The sequence below is a fragment of the Mus caroli genome, unplaced genomic scaffold (genome assembly GCF_978045245.1).
Source record: "Mus caroli unplaced genomic scaffold, Mus_caroli_1 scaffold_9, whole genome shotgun sequence".
NCBI classification, from domain to species: Eukaryota; Metazoa; Chordata; class Mammalia; order Rodentia; family Muridae; genus Mus; species Mus caroli.
This window is the reverse complement of record NW_028227264.1, coordinates 105,441,566-105,461,081: the sequence shown is the minus strand read 5'-3', so window position 1 is coordinate 105,461,081 and position 19,516 is coordinate 105,441,566. Positions and strand designations below refer to the sequence as shown.

General features: G+C 38.6%; 1 protein-coding gene across 3 annotated transcripts in view; it reads left to right on the top strand.

The window, feature by feature from the left end:
• Window positions 1-19,516, top strand: part of Mettl25 (methyltransferase like 25) — a 74,534-nt gene that overhangs the window by 5,122 nt on the left and 49,896 nt on the right. For 2 of the 3 annotated variants that reach the window (XM_021173972.3, XM_029482672.2), the window contains exons 2-5: window positions 3,975-4,139; window positions 7,061-7,167; window positions 10,700-11,293; window positions 13,954-14,104. In XM_021173972.3, coding sequence (XP_021029631.1) covers window positions 3,975-4,139; window positions 7,061-7,167; window positions 10,700-11,293; window positions 13,954-14,104 — 1,017 coding nt within the window. Of the gene's footprint in view, window positions 1-856; window positions 876-1,050; window positions 1,581-3,974; window positions 4,140-7,060; window positions 7,168-10,699; window positions 11,294-13,953; window positions 14,105-19,516 lie in introns of those variants that run through there. The other variant, XM_029482671.2, reaches the window with a different exon arrangement.

Sequence of the window (19,516 nt, the reverse complement as noted above, 5' to 3'; positions counted from 1 at the left end):
ATTATATTTGTTCTCTTTGTACATTACAGTATGATGGATATTTGCAAAGTTTGTAGAATTTAACACAACCCATTTTCCAAATTTAGAAAGACAAACTTAACTTTTGGCTATTAAACAATTAACAATTAAATCTTGCAGTCAATTATTGAAGAAGCCAGAACCTTAAAACTTTTATTTAATTTTCATAGGATAAAAGTTTCCTTTTCAGAAAAAGCACGTTCAACTCTTCCACCATGGGGGGGGGGGGGGCGCAGCATTGTGCTTTTTTTATCCAAAGGGACACGACCATGAGGCTTTGGGGGCAGTGCTGGAACTAAGGGGTTTGACCCATAGCAGCAGCGATGGGGAGGGATTTTCAAATGAAAGGCAATTTACATCAGGCTAGGTTGCTAGCTAGACAAGAATGGAAGGCACACACACTGTGAAAGATGAAAAGACTTCTTAACTTTAACAGTAAATGAAATGCTATTAATCAACACAAGAGGTTGGAAAAGAGAAAGAAAGATATGTCAGGAATAAGGATATTTATAGAAATAAATACAAGATATTTTTATATCACTGTGAAGATAATTATCAGGAAGATACTCTTGTCAGCATCTTCCTAAAATTCTGGTCCATTGGCTGTGTGAATAATGATTTTCCCCAACCCGTATAGCACAGTTATGTCTGTAACTAGTACATATTTGTATCTTATACTGTGTTCTGTGATCTAAATCACTCTTGTCTCACACTAACATTGTCAACATTCAGGCTGAAACGAGCTTTTATGCTTCCCTAACAGGCTCAGTGCTGCTATTGAAGTCCTCGTAGTGGCCTCAGTGATTACAACCACTACGGAGTCTTAGGAGAGTTCCGTAGTTGATGATGCTACAATAGTAAGTGCATTGAAATATGCTGTCGTTCATGCATGCATGCATCCATCCATCATCCGTTCATTCATACTGTGTGCAAAATACTTTTGCTTTACAACTGAACATGGAACAGTAGTCATTCCTTGTTTCTAGTAGATACCACAGAAAATCTTACACGAGTATTTTACTGTCCTTTCAGAGACATCAATCATCTCTTATGTCCAAATTACATTTTAATTTCTGGAACCAAGATCACTTCTAGTGGAGAAGGAAATGTTAAGAAGAGTAAAGAAAATGGCTACAAAAATAAGCAAGTGTGTGATATCTTACCATAGCGCTATAGGCTGATCTCGACCAGAGAAGTTGCCAGACCGGATTCTGATAGTCAGGTCCCTTATAATGCCCGCTGTTACTTTGCCCGCTGCTGTGGCAGGCTCTGGAACATGGGGATTAGGAGCAGAGTGTGAAGTCAGACTGCCAAGGTTTATTTGCCCTGATGGTGTGTGCACATTTGAATCCGTTACCATCTTGTCAAGTCTTAGTTTTTTCCACTGCAAATGACATAAGAGCAACAATTAACTTGCTCAGATGACAGGTAAAATGTTTAACCATGCCTGGCATGTGGTATTAAGCATTCAGCACATCTTAGCAATGGGGTAGTGCGTTGTTGTGAGATCTGCAGAGCTCGTCCTCCTCAGAGTCTTTTGGGACACTCACATATGATAACAGGTAAGTAGTTTTGAAATCTTACTTGATTATGAATATACGTTCATTGATTTTTATCTCTAGTTTTAAAGCTTTGTGCATTTTTCCTCAAAGATTCTATGGTCTGTGTGTTTGACTTTTGGTTTCCTATATACAGCCGTATCTGGTAGAAATAGTAAAAGTAGGTTGGAGGTATCTTGGTATCATGTTTTTAAAACATCCTCTCCTGCCTCTTTTCCATCTTATTTCCTAAGTTGTTATTGTCTTTAAATCTTATTTTTATTTATTGTTGTGTGTGTGTGGTGTATGCATGACCTGTTAGTATGGATGCCAACATAGCATACCTTTGTGAATCTGTGGAGGTCAGAGAACAGGTGCAGGAGTCAGTTCTGGCCTTCCACCACATGGGACCTGACGATAGCCTTCAGTTGTCAGAATGTGCACAAGCGCCTTTACCCACTGAGCCCGCTCATTGGCTCTCAGTTAATCTGTTTCACATACTGCCTTATAGCTCTGGGATAGAGATAATAATGGTTGCACAAAGAAAACAATAGAAGCTGACACTGAAGTAAGGATTAGGAACTTCCACTAGAGGGCGCTGTAAGCAAAACAGTCAAGCTATGGAGTGTGCAGGTGTAGCAAGCAGGCAGCAAGCATCCTTCCCTGTGGGGAGGAATATTTGCACCCAACTAAGAAGTAGCTAAGGCTAGTCTAGTCTACTACACTGCAGCTTCTCTGCTCCTAGCTGCTAATCACAAACTGATTATATAGACACCCAGTCAGCAAGACACACATGTGGGACTCAGAAGAAAGGAAAGATCTTTCTCCTTTCTTGTTCTCTGTGACTCTCTAAAAGTGGCAAACTGAGTCTCTCAAAAGAAGAAAAGAAAATTACCTCAGCTGTACTTACATGATCAAAATAATTTCTAATTGTGGAACTCTGGACTGAGTAAACTGGTTTTAACTCTAAAGATATAAGATTGACTCAGAATATATATACCCCTTTAAAAAATTAACTTGTTGAAAACACTTTAACTTAGGCATCCAATATCCCAAATTTGGGGGTGTCTGTAATTAAAAGCAAATTAATAGCATTTAGGTCAAAGTCAAATTGGAATCTTTTCAAGAATTTTCAGTAGGATAGCTAAGTTGATTCAAACATTGACTTTTCCAACAGAAACATCACATTTCTTTCTGTTGGCAACATTGCCCAATAACTGACGATTATAACGGCCCCTCTGCTCACTGCCATTTAATATTTGTATTCTATCACACTTTAAGAAACTGGTCCCCTGGACCCTGCCGATGTTGAGACTGCTCTTAAACCTGAAAGTCTTACTTAATAGTTGACTGAGTTTCTCCCCCGGTATCATATCTAAATATTTTGATGTAGATTTAATTACTTTTGGCTACATCAGTAAATTCAGCTTGTAAAATGTCCCAGAATCTATATTAAATAAATTCACCACAGTAACTTTGTGGTTTTATTTTCTATTTAGTTGATTCAAAGTTGAAGTTGCACATCTCTGCTATTTTTTAATAATAAATATAGCACACATTATAACACCAAATTAAGAGATACTAGTTTTACAAAGAAAGCATGTATATGCAGAAGCATATAGTTTTTATTTAGAATTTGAAGCTATCATGTACATTATTTCCAAGTTTTATCAGAGAGCAGCAGTTTCCTTTGTGTCTCTGTGGACTTTAGTGGACAGGATTCATGGCATATGGATTATGGTGTTCGTTTGGCTTGGGTAGAATCAAAGAGTTCTCTGGAGTGTGTGCTTCCCCAGAGAGGATGCCATGCATACTTCAATACTTCACACTTGCTGTTCAACCCTGGATTTGTTGGTTTTGTAAGCTTGCTTTTAGTTTGTTACACTTTGATTTAGTTTTTAAAAATACTTTTTAAACGAATTAACTGTTTTATTCACTAAAGATTTATGAACTGCTATGTATAAATTAGAATGAAAAGAAAGAAAAAAACTTTAGAAACAAATTAATGTCCCATGACATCAGTATAAAAGAATACAATTGTGCAATACTATTTAACAGGAATAAGGAACAACGGTGTGGTAAAGACTGGCACCTTAACATGCACGGTTGTAGGAACGAAAGGCAGTTCATAAATTAAATATGTTACTCTTTAGACTTAAGACTTCTGCTGTTGTTGCTCCTGGAAAGCTCAAAGACCACATTTTAATTTGATCTTTAAAGACATGATTGGAGAAAATGCTAAAAACCAGGTTTTGTGGAGGCTGAGAGTTTAAATAGCAAATGCAAAGGAACTGTTGGAAATGTTGTAGAGATTGAAAGTTAAAACATTGTAAGTTGCTGTAAAATCCTAGCTGTTCATTTGCTGTTTGAAAGATCTCAAACACAACTGTTGCTAATCTCTTATGTCCATTTCTTTAGGTTTCGCTGAGCTCCCCAAAATATTTTGTGAAACTTCTCAGAAGCTGTTGAGTGTGGAAGCCTTTGCTCGAACTGCAAAACACTATTCTGTGCAAAACTTGGGACTGTGTACTCCTTCTGAGCAGTTGCTCACAGCCCTCCGAGTAGATACAAGACAGAGAGTTGGTATGTGTGGTTGTGATGTCTACATTCGCTTTTTAGGTCCTTAGACATAGGACGTGGCTCATTGATGTATGTCTGTCCGTTATAGTCTTAGTTTATTTATTGTCGGATATTATCAGCCCTGATAAGTTAGCTCATACTGAAAAGAACAGATTCCCTTATCCCATATTAAGAACACTTACAGATCTCTATGCTCTTTCCTATATTAGCCTCTGAATGTCTTTACCACAGTTTCAGAATCTCAAACACATATAATATTGTGCTACCACAGATGCTAAAATACTTGCATTCATCTTTATTTCAGTGGGATAATGGTTTCTCTATGGCTGGTTCTTAGGGAAGAATATAAAGAACGTGGAAGGTGGTTGCTGGGGAAATGTATGAGAAAGTGGGGATTTTCCAAATTATAACGCAAGTGGCCAGATAGAGTAAAACGCATGTCTATAGTTATGTAAGAATCAGAAGATACCCCAGTTCAAAGGTGGTGATCAGGAAGCTGTGGTTTTAAAAGCCGGCTGTGTTCCGTGCTGAGGAACCAGCGTTAGTAGTACAGACAATGGGTTAAATTCTAATTACATCAGTGATAAAACTATGTGACCTTTATTGTTTCCTAAAGTCTTTCTTGTCTGCTGTCTCATTTGGCCCTCATTAGTTCATCAACTTTTTTAGGAAGCTATAAACTTAGAGAAACATTGCTTGAATCCTGCCGTGAATCCTGATACTTTGACCTAGATTTGCCATGCTAAACCCCTGCCTGTTCGCTGTTAGGACGCCCACACATACTTCTCTAAAATCTGAGTCCTTTGACCATCAGCTACAGATACCGTATTCCCTGCAAGTATTTTAGCACATGTCCATAAGAACCCAATACATTCCTGCTTACCCTGTAGCATGTTGGTTTATTCAGGACTTTAGCTATGCGTTAGTAATACTATCTAATAATCAGGCTGTACTTAAGTTTGTCTTAGTGTTGCAGAAATTACTTACAGCTTCTTTTTTTAAAACTATTTTGTCTTTTAGAGTTTTTACTTTTATGTATGAGAGTGTTTTGCTTACATGCATGTCTGTGTATGAGTGTTTGCCTGGTGCACACAGAGACCAGATTACGGCATCTGAACTAGTTTTGAGCAGTTGTGAGCTGCCATGCCAGGCAGTGTCCTCTGCAAAACTAGCAACTCCTCCTACCCTGAGTCATCTCTCCAGCCTGCTTTTTCATTCCTGTAGGAATCAGTCTGGACTCATCCAGGACACTTAGATGTAACGTTTAAATCCCTTCCGTCGAGAAGTTTACCTCAGTCTTTTTCTTCTTGCTTATCCTGATGCTGGTAACTTGACACATGCAGGAAGGCGTGTTTGATTATCTCCCCATGATTAATCAGCTTTACAGTGTTAGCTCGAATGCTAATTAACTTGCTTTTTCGTGCACCTCACCCAGAGGCATACGTAATTTTGTCCTATTACCAGTGAATAGTGTTTGCTAGCCAAAGCAGATCCACAGAAGCCCTTCATTGTAAAGGGAGCTTATCTTCCCCTTCTGACACAAGCTTTGCATCATTATTGTTGTTCTTCCTTTATCTTTGAGTATTTAATAAAATTATTTTCACATGGTCATGTTTCACTGGAACAAATTACAAAGGACTTTGGGAAGTCATAGCTCGGGGTAAGGGTGTTCTGGCTGGAACTGATCTCATCAGCAACATTCCCATTGGCATTGTATCCAATGCATAAGTACTTTATCCCAGAAGTTTCTAAACTGGCCACAACTGAGTGAATTTCTCAGTAAGGATCGTCTGCCTCGACGTCCCCCTGCCTTCTAAAATTTAAGTACTATGTGTTGGATAGCAGGTGTGATCACCAAGATCTAGATGGACGATGTCTTATACCACTGAAAGAAAGCTGGCATCACAGTGTAGAGACAAGCTAGTGACAGCTAGCTTCACATGGAGGGAATATACTCCATATATGGAGTACGTCAGTTTATTTGTGTTCTAGGCTGGTTTCTGTCAGTGGAATGCAATTGTACTAAAACCATTTGCTCCTGGAAGCATCTTACTAGTAAGGTTTGCATTTTCCTATTGAAAAAAATAAGAGGTTCATCCTGTAAGCAGGCATGTTGCATGTGAGCACTGCCACACCTTAATAGATTGATTTCTAGCCCAGCCCTCCTGGGGTGAACTTGCCTCCACCCAATTCCCACCTGTCTAATGCTGCTGACTGCCTTGTTATATGTGCTTTATATTCTAGAGCACACAGTGTGTGCTCTAAAGTGCTGTGTTGTTGAATGCTCTGCAATACTATACAATATATTCATGTATATATTAGTGTATATGATTGCTTATACTATATAGGAGAAAATAACCACATATGGCTAATAAGCACTTCAAATATGACTAGTATAGCTTAGAAGTTTACTTTGCATTTTGGCTTTGGTAGTTTTATGTGTGAGTGTAAATAATCTTGTGCTTGGTAGACACTGGGTTGGACAGTGCAGACAGTGAAATGGCTGCTCCTTTGTCTGCTCTTATGTTGGGCAGTATTTTTCTTATTGATGTATAGGGTTTTATTTTTATATATGTGCATTAGAATGTCTTTTCCAGTTTGTTGCTTGCTTATCTTTTTACTCTGTTAAAGCTGTTCTTTGATGACAAGTTTTTTTGTTTGGTTGGTTGGTTGATTGATTGGCTTTGAGGAATTCAATTTTTTTCACTTAGAGTTAACTATTTGTTATATCACGGAATGATTTTAGTAATCTGTGGATTTTTATTAGTTCAATTTAAATCATAACTGTTAAAATAATGTATTTACACAGATATCACAATAGAATTCATGCCATTTTAATGTGTAATTTAAAAAGCTGTAAATTTCAGGTGACAACTAAAATTTTCTTTTATAGCAGTGTTCTAATTTTCTTTATGTTTGTTCAGATGAAAATGTGAAGGCAATTGAGTTTATGAATACAAAAAAATCTCATGAGGTTCAGGCAATGTCAGAGCTAATCTGCAGTATTGCTGATTACTGTGGCTTAAAGCAGGTAAGAATATTTTCTTACGAGTCTTACCCATCTTTGGTATCACTCAGGTTTCCTTTCCTACTTCTACATTTTAGTGGACTGTTGTTCCCCACGGCATCCTCTTCTTCTCAACTTTCCTTTCCGTGTTTATTTCACTTACCAAAGAGATTACACACAGTTCTTAAATCGCCATTGAAAGATCTGTCACGAGCCACATCAAGCTAGAATAAGACAAAGGCTGGTCTTTAGTATATACTGGAATTCTTGAGAGACAGGCTATACTTCCTGTGTATATGACTTGCTGGTGAGATGAGAGAGCAAGCAGGCAAAGAGAAAAAGCTTTCTTCTTCCATGTCCTTATAGAGGCTTCAAGCAGAAGGCATGGATCAGCTTAGAGGTGGATCTTCCACTTCAAAAGATCCGAATAAACTAATGTGCCTTCACATCTCGAAGGCCTGTATTAGAAGTGGATCTTCTCACTTCTGATGAACCAAAAAGCCCTCACAGATTTGCCCCTCCATTTTTGGTTTATAATCCCAGCTAATGGCAAGTTGACAGCCAAGAATAGCCGTCACAGGTACCTAGAGAGCAACACCCCATACACTTTAGGGTCAAAATTGTGAAAAGAAAGAGTCAAAGAGGTTTTCTATTCCCGGAAGGTAGATAACTAAGAAAGCCACCACCTTCAGCCTACAGAACTTACTGAAACCAGGGTCCAGATGGGGCAGGCTCTGTCATGAGCTGGCACTGGAACTTGACAGTGTTGCCACGTGGTATTGGTTTTGGAGGCTTAAAAGATGTAAGATTGAACTGGTCATGTTTCCTTCCTCCGTGATTTCACAGGGTCATTGAGACCTGGCAGCATGTGGCAGAGTCAAAGTCCCAGTGAGGAGATCCAGAGAGGCCATTGTGACAGGGAAGCTTGAGTTAACTGTGCACAGCCTGAGCTGTTAGAATGTCAGAGCTGTGGGAAGACTGCCAAGGAAGGGCAGTATACAGGGAGTGGAATCAGTCTGTAAGAGAGATGGGTGTTTTAGGCAGCAAAGGTGGAGGGGTGGAGCTACCTAAGCCTTTTGAAACTGAAGCGCAGATACTGGACATGGAGCTACAGAGTTCTGTGGTTTTCCCTAACGTGTTTCAGTATTACTTTAGTTCAGTCCTTGGTCACCATATCCCCATCCTCCCTTTTTAATGAAAACATTTGCTCTGTGCCACTGTGTATTGGAAGTATGAATTTTTAACCCCCTCTGTTCTCCTCCCAACATTGGTTCCCTCTTTCTGTATAGCCCAAGTCAGCCCGTGCTGCCTGTGTTACTCAGGGCTGTGGGGTTACTCACTGCAGCATGCCTTACCTGCTTGGGTCCTACCCTTAAAAAGACTGTAGAAAACTGACCTGCCTTCCCTACCCACCATCAACTGTCAGTAGCGCCTCAGCCCAGGGGAGGCTAGTTAGCCCTCTCCCTACTCCATTTAGCTATGTGTGTTAAATGTATAGAGGCTGGCAAGATGATGCAGCAGAGAAACCCACATAGCTCCAAGAGTGACATCCTGAGTTCAGTCCTTGGGTGGAAGGAGGTAGAAGGAAACACACACACACACACACAGAAGCATACAAATTAAAACAAACACGTAAAAGATATTTTTTTCTAAATTTAAACTGTACATTTTGAATAGCAAAAGCTTTATTTTTAACGAAATCTATCTGAACTATCTTGTTGTTCTTGCTCTTGTGTCCTGTATACAAAATCTTTGCCTATTTCTAGATCACAAAGGTTTTTTTTTTTTTCATGTTCTCTTGCAAGTTATATTCTATGTAGTCTTACAATTTGACCCATAATATGCTTTTAATATTTGTTTCCTGTGTGAGAGGCAGAGTTTATTTCCTCCCATTTAGCTACTTCTTTACCACAGTATTATTTATTGAAAAGACTGTTTCATCCTTGGGCGGTCTGCCTAATATTATAAAATTCCAGAATCTTTCCTTGATGATTTATATCTGTTCTTAGAGCACTATTAATCTGTTTGGGTCATTGTTTTATGTTAATATTTTGCATGTGTATTCATGTGTAGTGTGCCTCCAGTATTTGTATTCGTCTTTAACATGTATGCATGATGTATGTATGGGTGTGCTTGTGACAGACCAAAGGTGACATCTGGTAGACTTCCCTTGGTCACTCTCAACTTTATTTATTGAAGCATCATTTCTTGTTGAACTCAGACCCTGCCAATTCAAATTGGCATGTCAGGTTGCTGGAGGGATCCTGTCCTGCTTCTTGGTGCTTTGCTCATAAGTGGTTTCATACCTGCCCCACTTTATGTGTCTTCTGGGAATCTAAATTTAGGTCATCACGCTTGCTAGACAATCTCTTTATTCACTGAGCCTTCTTCCGAGCCTATTAAGTTAATTGTTGAACTAATAATATCTTTTAACTTTATTCTTTCTGAGAAAATGTTTTTGTTATTTACAGGTGATTTGCATTTGCATGTAAATTGTAGTATATGATTTTCAGTGTCTTTAGACTCAGTTAAGATTGTGTTGATCTCTGAGTTGAAAGAGAATAATTGCCATCTTGGTATTGAGATTGTTGATTCATGACATGAGCTATCTCAGCTATCTCTCTGTTTAACCTTTCAGGATTTTATGTGGCAGTCACAGTTTTCAATGTATGTACCTTCTGTTCTTTGTTAAACTTAACTGCTAGGTATTGTTATATTGTCTTGTTTTAAAACATTTGCATTCAAACGTTCCTTACTGTTGTGTTATATATGTTTTATGGGATCATTGGTAATCTCTACTTACTTGGTGCCTTGTATTGTGGGACTTTTGGGGGTCCTGCTTACTGGCACGGTCCCTCAGCCAGCCCATCTAACTTAAGCAGATTTCTCCTCCACTTTATCTCTCACCACACTATTTCCCTGCTCACCTTCTGCTTTTGTCCGGCTGCCTCTCTCTCCTCTGTTGCTTTTCTGCCCAAGCTTCAGCCTACAGCACTTTGTTGGTCAAATACCGCACTTCTTTCTCAAAAAACAAAACAAAACAAAACAAAAAACAAAAAGCTATTAGCATAGTGGGAGAGATTTCTCCCCCACAGTAGCCTGCCTTTCTTTTGGGTAGGTGAGGAAATGACAAACTTTTCCTTGTCCTGCTAGCTGGGCACTGCTGACACAGCGGTTAAGAACTGAGAGCACCAGACTTCATACCCAATTGATACAATGTGTATGGGTTATCCCAACACCTTGGCACATGGTTTAGTACAGCAGTTAATTTTGTTGACCTCTAAAGATATTCTTTGGAATTTTCTGTGGAGATAATAGTGCCAATATATGATAAAAACATAGTTTCTTCCTTGCTTTCAATGTTATTTTTGTTCCTTAGTTGTTCCTTTGATTCACTGTACAATCTGGAACAGGAAAATGTTGAATAAAGATGATCAGTAATTTATTTTTAATAGAAATCAAAACATTAGCAAGTATAGTATATAAAGGATATATTGCATTTGTTACTCATCTTAATAAAACACGTGGACTGTTTCTTCCATTTTGTTTTCTTCAGATAATTGACGTGGGTTCTGGTAAAGGCTATCTAAGCTCCTTTTTGTCCTTAAAATATGGTTTGAACGTTTATGGCATCGATTCCTCAAACACTAATACTCATGGCGCGAAGGAGAGAAACAGGAAGTTGAAGAAGCATTGGAACCTGTATCATCCTCAGTCAAGAGCAGACGCCACCGGCTTGGCATTAGAAATGCCCAAAGAGTTGAAAGTGCCAAAGGGAGTGGAGTGTAAGGGGGATGCTGAGAGCATGCAGAGGAGCAGGCTTGGGAATCAAGACCTGTCTGCCACCGATGTTTTGCCTGATTTTTCAGGGTCTGCAATTTCAATCATCAGAAAACAGCAAAAAAATCTGCTTGCTCAGCCAGCTGAGGAAGAAAATTTGTATTTTGAAGATGCCTTTTCTCTCATAGACTTTTTACCTGTTGATGCCATCGAACCTACTTCATCACAGGTGCAGACCACAGAAAAGTCTGGACTGAGAAAAGAGAGAAGAAATACGACATCCAAAGCAAGGGACTCAAGCATGTATTCACCACTAACGTCTTTCATCACTGCTGATTCACAATTGCATGACATTATTGAAGATCTGGAGGTGATTCAACTTTCAGATTCTTTAGTTTGCAAAAGTGCTGTTGACAGAGATGCAGTTTCAGTAGCTTGTTATTGTATTAATGTAATCTTATCTGACAGAGTAATCCTAAAGAGCAAGAGTAGAATCCTAACTGGCTTTCACTGTACCCACAGCTGTCAACATTGAATAAGGGTACACTGTAGAATACAAACCCCTCTACTCATTTCACTTGTGGGTAGAAGAGCTAGCACAACTGCTAGTCAGGAAGCCAAATTATCCACAGTTAGAGGTTGTTTAAATTCTAATTCAAAAACTGTCTATTTTCATAATTTACTTGTTTTGAATTGACACCATGATTATAGCTGTTCATGGGGTACAGCATGATGTTTTCCTGCGCTCGCACTTGATCAGATCAGGATGGTGAGAACAGCTAGAGAGGAGATGAGCGCAGAGTTATTAACCAGCACGCAGTTTCCTAGAGCAGGAATAGCCTATTCTTTAAGGTTTTAATACTTTCTGAGTAATAGCCTGTGTGTATTCTTTAAGATTTTAATAATTTCTAAGTAGTCGAGTTTATAATTGGAAAGCAGTGTATCTCAAACGCACTACCACTAGATGTTATAACAGTATTATACAGAAGCTCCGGAGATTATGCAGCCTGGCTCCTTTAGAAGTTAATATTATTCTTTGTTAATTTTTAAATATCTTTCTAAAAGAAATGTCTAAACAAAGATATTGGAATTCTTTAGATATTTAAATCTTGGTTTTATGATTTTTACAGGGTTACCCTGTCACTGATTTTCAACTTTAGAGATGTTATTCTTATTTTTAAATTATGTGTATATGCAAGTGTCTCTGTACAGTTTGTTCATGGGAGTGCACAGCTACATAGGCCAGAAGAGAGAGTGGATGCCCGGGATCTACATTGTAGGCAGTTAAGGCGCCCAGTCTGCATGCTGAGGAGCAAACTTGGCTTCTCTGCAGGAGTAGGAAATGCTGTTAACCGCTCCGAGGCTTCACCAGTGCACCCCGTCCCCAGCCATGTACCTATAACGGGTACAGATTAAATGGAACCTTAATCTGCATGCATTTAAAAGCAGTAATTAGGTTATTTTTAAACAATTTTTACAAGTAAAATACAAAATTTTTGTGCATTTTGTCACTTAAATTTTTCAAAACATTCTTGGAATTACATTACTAGAATTCTGCAACCTGATCGTGGTGGCATATGCTAGGGATAGCATAAAGATTGAAGCAAGGGGACCCTGAATTCAAGGACAGCCTGGAGACATTATCATAGGGAATCTATAACAAACTGGGAAGTTAACGAAAGTTGCAAAATCATATTTCTAATGAAGCAGACTCTAAATTGAGCTGTTTCTCAAGCTTATGTTCTTAGTGATACTGATATATTTTTTGTATAATTAGACTCATTGAGGCTTAACTAATTCTTTGATATGTCTTAAAGACTATGTCATCTATATTTATTTATTTATTGTTGTCATTTGTTTAGTTTTAAGACACAGTCTTGCTATATAAGCCTGACTAGCCTATAATTCATTATCTAGCCCAGACCAGCCTCAAACTCACGGCAGTCCTCTTGCCTGAGCCTCCTGACTGCTGGGACTTCTTACTGCTAAGCCTGGCTTTATCTATACCTTCGAATTTAAGTTTAATTGGTATTTAAAAATTAAACTGTTACGACAAATAATTCTGACTGAGCATTTGGAGGGTATGATGGTTTGTGTTTTCTTTTGGTTTTGTTTTTATGTTGTGGGGAAAAAAAAAAAAACCCTGAGAAGTTGCTGTGACTATATTCAAGTCATAAATCTAATCCTAGTGTGATCTCTGGACTATGTATGTTAAGGGTATCCCCTGAAAATCCCAAAAGGTCATAGAACTTCCAAATACCAAAAGCACATGGCACAGATTTTCTACAGAGAAGTCCCACTTGCTTTTGTTAATTTACTTCTGTGATTCATGTCAAGCAACACAAGAATAAATTACTCTGAGATGATTGCCAGATTGACAAAATTCTATGCATGTATATATTTGTACTCTATTACATGTAAGTACATTTAAATTAGAATTTGAGTAATTGGAAACAATTTCATAAGACAGTTTTTACATAAAAGTCATGCTAGAAATTTGAGAAAAAAACTACATATCTTGATTTTTATTTTGTTAGATTTGATCAATGAATAAAATAAGTAAATGTATTGGCATTTGCCTAGAAATGACAACTTAGTACCATTTCTGTTTCTTATAAAAGTTGAGCAGCCTAAAGAAGTTCAGCCAATAAAAGAAATGTGGCTAGTATCATACAAACATTTCAAATCTCGGGTTATCAGAGTAGCTACATTTTTGACCTAATTTTAACCTTTAATTTGCAGTATCTATTTGTTGAGCAAATATTAGTTGTAAAAGAAATGAGAGAAAATACCAATGAAGAAATTAAAAAAAAAAAAAAGCAAAAACAAACAAAACCCCACAGAAGCAATAGGAAAGTCTGACCATTTTGCCTAAAAGGAATTACTCATTTTGAGTATAAAATGATATGTAATACTTTTTAGGTAGAATTAATCATTTAAAAGATCCACATATTTAAAAAGACACTTAAAATCTTTACCTGTGTAGTTTTTAACTCTTGTCAATTGCTATTTTTCTTATTGCCTCCAAAGGACTGTTTAATGGTGGGGCTGCATACCTGTGGTGACCTTGCGCCCAGTACTCTGCGGATATTTACATCCAAGGCTGAAGTCAAGGGAGTTTGCAGTGTGGGTTGTTGCTACCATCTCCTATCTGAGGAGTTTGAAAACCAGCATAAAGATAGTAAGTACTCTACGAGTCATGATTTTCACTGATACCAGTTATCAGGACTATTTTCTATTTCTCTTGTAGTCAGTACTGTGACACGATTGCTTTGTTTTGTGTGGTTCTTGAATGGATCTCCGTGTATAGTCTTGATGTCCTGGAGCTCACTGGAAAGACCAGTCTGGTGGGAACTCAAGGGTCCATCAGCCTCTCCCTCCTGAGTGCTGGGATTAGAGCAGCAGCTCTCATCCTTCCTAACACTGGGCCCTTTCAGACTGTCCCTCGTGTTGTGCTGACCCCCAGCCATACAGTGGTTTTCATTGCTCCTTCATGGCTGTAATTTTGCTACTGATCTGAATCACAATGTAAATATCTGATATGCAGGATATCAGATATGTGACCCCTGTGAAAGGCTCGGGGTTACACCCCACAGTAAGAGAACCGCTAGACTTGAGGCTTGGGCTGCCATGCCCAGTCATTTTGTCTCTTGAATTAACATTTGAGATAGCATCTAATTTTGTTGCAAATTTAACATTAATAGTATTAATGAAATGAGATATAATATCACTTTTATGATCATTTCATTGGTCATAAAACTGATTTAATGAAGACTGAAAATTTTGTAAATATTTCCAAAATTCTATAATATACAATATCTATTTTATAAGATTTATATTTGTAAATACTTCTAAGTTTTGCTGTGATTGTAATAATAATAAATAAAATGATAGCAATATTATTTTCATAAATACAAATATTTATTCTCATTGTTAGTTTTCATTTCTAAAGAATTAACATCTTTTTAAAAAGAGTAATCAATGTACTTAGATTTCTATGAGCTTGAAAAGCTTTAGTACTTTTATTTTATTAAAATAGTAAAATTCAGTTTGTGTCCTTTGGACTCTGGCTGCAAAGCAAAATGAAAAATGTGTTGGCAGCTTCTAATATAGCATTTGCTTGGTGGGGTTTGAATGATAAATCTCTCCACAATATATCGCTTCAAAACTGCTATTTCAAATTTGTTTCATTATTTTTATGCTATTAATAATGGCTATTCTGTTATCTATTAAGTAGTATTTTAATTAAGTTTGACTAGGACATTGTTGTGGTTTGAGTGAGAGTGGCGCTACATGACTCTACCCTTCCAGCTTTGCTGACTGTAGCACACTTCTCTCTCTGCCTGGTTCTACTCCCTATGTGCAACTTTCCCACATAGCATCCCATGGTTCTGGCACTTCCACCATTTTTGGGTCCCCAATGCAGTCCAAGGTTCACTTTTACAGCTTCTTGTAATTGTTTCTTCAGGCCTCCATCCAAGAACTCTCCTGCCACACTCTTAGTGACTTTCTTTACCACAGAAGATGCAACCCCTTTCTGCTGTATCCTCCATGACACTAAAGCCAGAACCATATAGCTGATGCTTTGTCCAGATTGCTCTCAGCATTACTTTCTTTCAAGCTCCTAATGGCTCAGTAAGCCCAGGATACAGCACTCAACCACTTTTTAAATCGTAAGTCCCATGGTCTTCCAAAAAGGAGCATTGTGGGCCTGTCACAGGAATATCCCACTTCTGGAATCCTCTTAGTTACCTTTTTATTGCTTCCAGTTTGAGAGGGTGAGTCCATGACTACCATGGCAGGGAACATGGGAGTAGATAGACAGGCACTGAAGCCATATTTGAGAGCTCACATCTTTAGATAACAACAGCTTATTCAACTTTGCTAGAGAACTGCCCGTGACCATTTGAATTATAGCCTAGGTACAGAACATGAGTATCAGAATTTGTCAGAAGCTCCATATGGAATTCTGATGAACACCACTGTAAAAGCTGTGAAATTATAATAATTCTTTAAAGACATAGAATTTGAGAAGATGGTTTGTAGAAATATGTTGAAGAAAATACACACTATTTATTTTAACTTTTTCTGTATAGACTTAGATGGCAGAGATATTCAGATGCCACTTTGCAGACCAGAACCGAAGGTTGAGCTACATGACCCCAGCAAGACATATCAAAGTCGCCATGCAGAAGCCAGCCTCTATGTTCTAACATGCTCTAAGAACAGGCCACTAGCTTTCTAGCAAACGCAGATCCAAGAGCAGAGGAAATTGTGTTGTAAGTCTGGAATGAAGAGTTTGAGGCTAGACACATTCATGGGGAAAGCCTGAAGTAGGCAAGGAGTATCTGATAGTTAATCCTGATTGACAGATGGATGAGACTTAGACTCACCATGGAGGCAAATCTCCTGTGGGCAGCCTCGAGACACTGCCTAGATCAGAAGACTAGTTAAATGGGAAGACTCCGCTATATACGGACGGGACCAGTTTATGAGCTGGGACTCTTGGCTGGGTAAAAAGGAGAAAGCAACACAAGCATGGGCGGTCATTGCTTTCTGCTCGCTGCCTGTGGATGCAGTGTGACAGGTGCCTCAAGGCCCTGGTGCTAAGATTCCCATGCCCTGATGGACTGCACCCTCAACTACAGCCAAAAGCTAGCAATTCTGTTACAAGAAAGACACAAGCAACTAAGAGAGTATCCAAGAGAGTGTTGATAGCTTACAGTTCTTCATTGGTGAGCACATTGTGGGTCGGGTGGGGTGAGCAACAGGGGGTGGCGGTATAGCAGCCAGTGGAACACAAATGTAGCCAGCCTTCCTTTGTACATGTACTATACTTTTTAAATCATTTTAGTTTTGTTTGCTTTGTTTTTAACATGGATGAGTGTTTTACCCCATGTATGTTTGTGCACCATGTGCCTGCAGAGGTCAGAAGAGGGCCCCAAATCCTGTAAATCTGGATGTACAGGTGCTTCTGAGACACCATGTGGGTGCTAGGAAGCAAACCTGGATTCTCTGCACGAGCAACAAGATCTAAACCACTAAGCCAGCCTTTCAGCTGCGACACTAGTGTTCTTTCCAGAAATAGGAGTGTGTCACTATATACTTTAGCCATTATATTAGAACAGCTGAGTTTGCAGTGTTGATGTGGACAAGGCTAACATAATTACTGTCATATGTCAAGCTCTAGGCTCCATGGAGTTCTGTCAGAATGGACAAACATGTTTGTTATGTGTCCCTCACCTCATGTGTTATGCACCTGACCCTTTAGCCTCACTTTATTTGAACAGCTGTTTTGAAGTTTGAACTGGGGTATAAATTTGAGTTGTTAATTGTCTTATACAATATAGTCAAAGATTCTGGTATGTACACTGTAACTTTTTATGATTATATTGACTATGTAAACAATATGTGTCTTATATGAATATATTTACCTCATAACACTGTGGTAGACCATAGAGGTGGTCTGTCATGAATGTGAGTTTTCAAAAAAAAATTCCCCTATAATACTAAATTTATACCATATGTTTTACGAAGTACTTATAGGTACTTTTCATTATAAGCCAGTAGCCCCCAAGTGAACATTAAGTAACAGAAACAGTTTTATTGCAGTGTATTATAGAATATTTATTTTCCAAAGCTTAACTAATGTTTAAACATTTTGACTTGATATTGACTTAATTAAGTAGAAATGGTCTTATTATTTCTTCTCCAAGAAGGAGTAAGTAGTTTAGTCTTTTTAAATTTTACATAATACACACACATACACACTCACACACATATTCTTATTCACTTTATATCCCACTCACTGACCCTGCCCATTCCTTTTTGGCTCTTTTTTTATTTTTCACATCTCAATGCAGCCTCGCTATTTCCTATACAAATGGAAATGAAATACAATGAAATAACCCAGACTCACACAACTCGTCCTGATAAAGAAACCTTAATCCTTTCCAGGTATCAGTTATCAGGCAAGTTAAGCCTTTCTGTAACCATAGAGCTAAGGGAGTCTCCTTTATTCTAAATTATGTTGATTCAGTAGGAGTAGGTTTGAGACACAATTGTTAGCGGTGCAGCCTGCGAGCACAGCTCCTAGGCAGTGTTTCTGACTAGGTTGTGGTTTGAGTTTGTTTTTGTCGCTCCTAATTTTTGTTTATTAGTTTAGAGGGTGCGGAGAAGATAATAGGGCTGGTGTGGGAACATCAGAGAGTCCCTTTGAGAATTCCGTCCTGGTTTCCCGCCTTCCCATGGGTTCCGAGGCTTGAACTCAGGTTGCCAGACTTTAGCAGCAATCGTGCTTCCCCGCTCAGCCCTTTCACTGGCCTGCCTGGTGTTCTTCAAGCTGTCCAAAGCACAGGAATATGTGCCACGTTTTAGTTTGGTTTCACATATTTGTTTATTCAGCCTAAGAGAATGGTCTGCATCTGCCCTACCCTAGCATTCAAGTGTATCCTTAGAAATGATCAGTGTTCTGAATGAGCTTCTCAGATGAGTCTGAGCTGTGGAAGGCAAACACTTTAAGTTTATGCAGCGATTTCACTGATTGGGAAGGACTGGGGGAATAGAAACAGGGCAGGCACCCAGAGAGTAGGATGGTTTGATTGTCCTTCTTCTCTGGCTATAGTAGTCACAGCTCTGGCCAGGGACAGAATCACGCCTCCTTTCCCACCTGCTTCCAGGGATGCAATCAAAGCATCCTTCCCACCTGCTCCCACCTGCCACTAGGAAGGAAGTCTGCTGCAGTCTCGGTCAGGGAGAAGCCTGACTGGAGCTTGCACTCAGCCTTTAACGTGTTATAGGGTTCCTCACAACCGTGTTCTTCACTGGCTTATTAGACTCTCTGCTTGTCTGTTAGGCAGCACAATGATGCATTCTGATACTTACACTTCTTATCAAACAAAGCTTGCCGAAAGTGAGTGGAAGCTAGATACTTTGTCTGATCCTCTGCGGGTTTTAAGACTTAGTTTCATTGCTTTCCTAGAGCTATGTCTCCTACACAGATCTGGAGCTTGAAGCAAAGCATGCAGAGACTGAAAATGTAACATTTGAAAATCTAACAACGTACTTGATGAAAAACCAACTTTTATTATGTCTCTCTTCTTCCTGAGATTTAATGTGCAGCATGAAAAACTGTGAAGATGACTAAAAGCTATGGAGATATGACTATTCCCTTGGTAGATTCAATAACAATGAATTAATTCCATCATTGCATCAATGTTTGTAATTACTATCTTACCAATATAGACCTGACAGCATCTCTTGTTGTATGTCACTATGCACTTAACTAACTGAACATATTTGATTGCACAGAACTTTCTAACTGGAAATTTTAAAGATGTTGAAATGCATTGTCTACCAAATCTTTTGTGAGTGTGTGTGTGTGTGTGTGTCTGTGTAAAATGTCTTGTGTACTGAGATTAAATTTTATCAGATTAGCATAATTGATATATTCAGGGATTTGGGGGGGTTGTTGTTATTGTTGTTTATTTGTTTGTTTGCCCTGCTTGGTGTGAAACTCACTGACTGGCTCCAAACACAGAAGTCTACCTGCCTCTGTCTCAAGTGCTAAGGTTAAAGGCATGTACTACCTTGA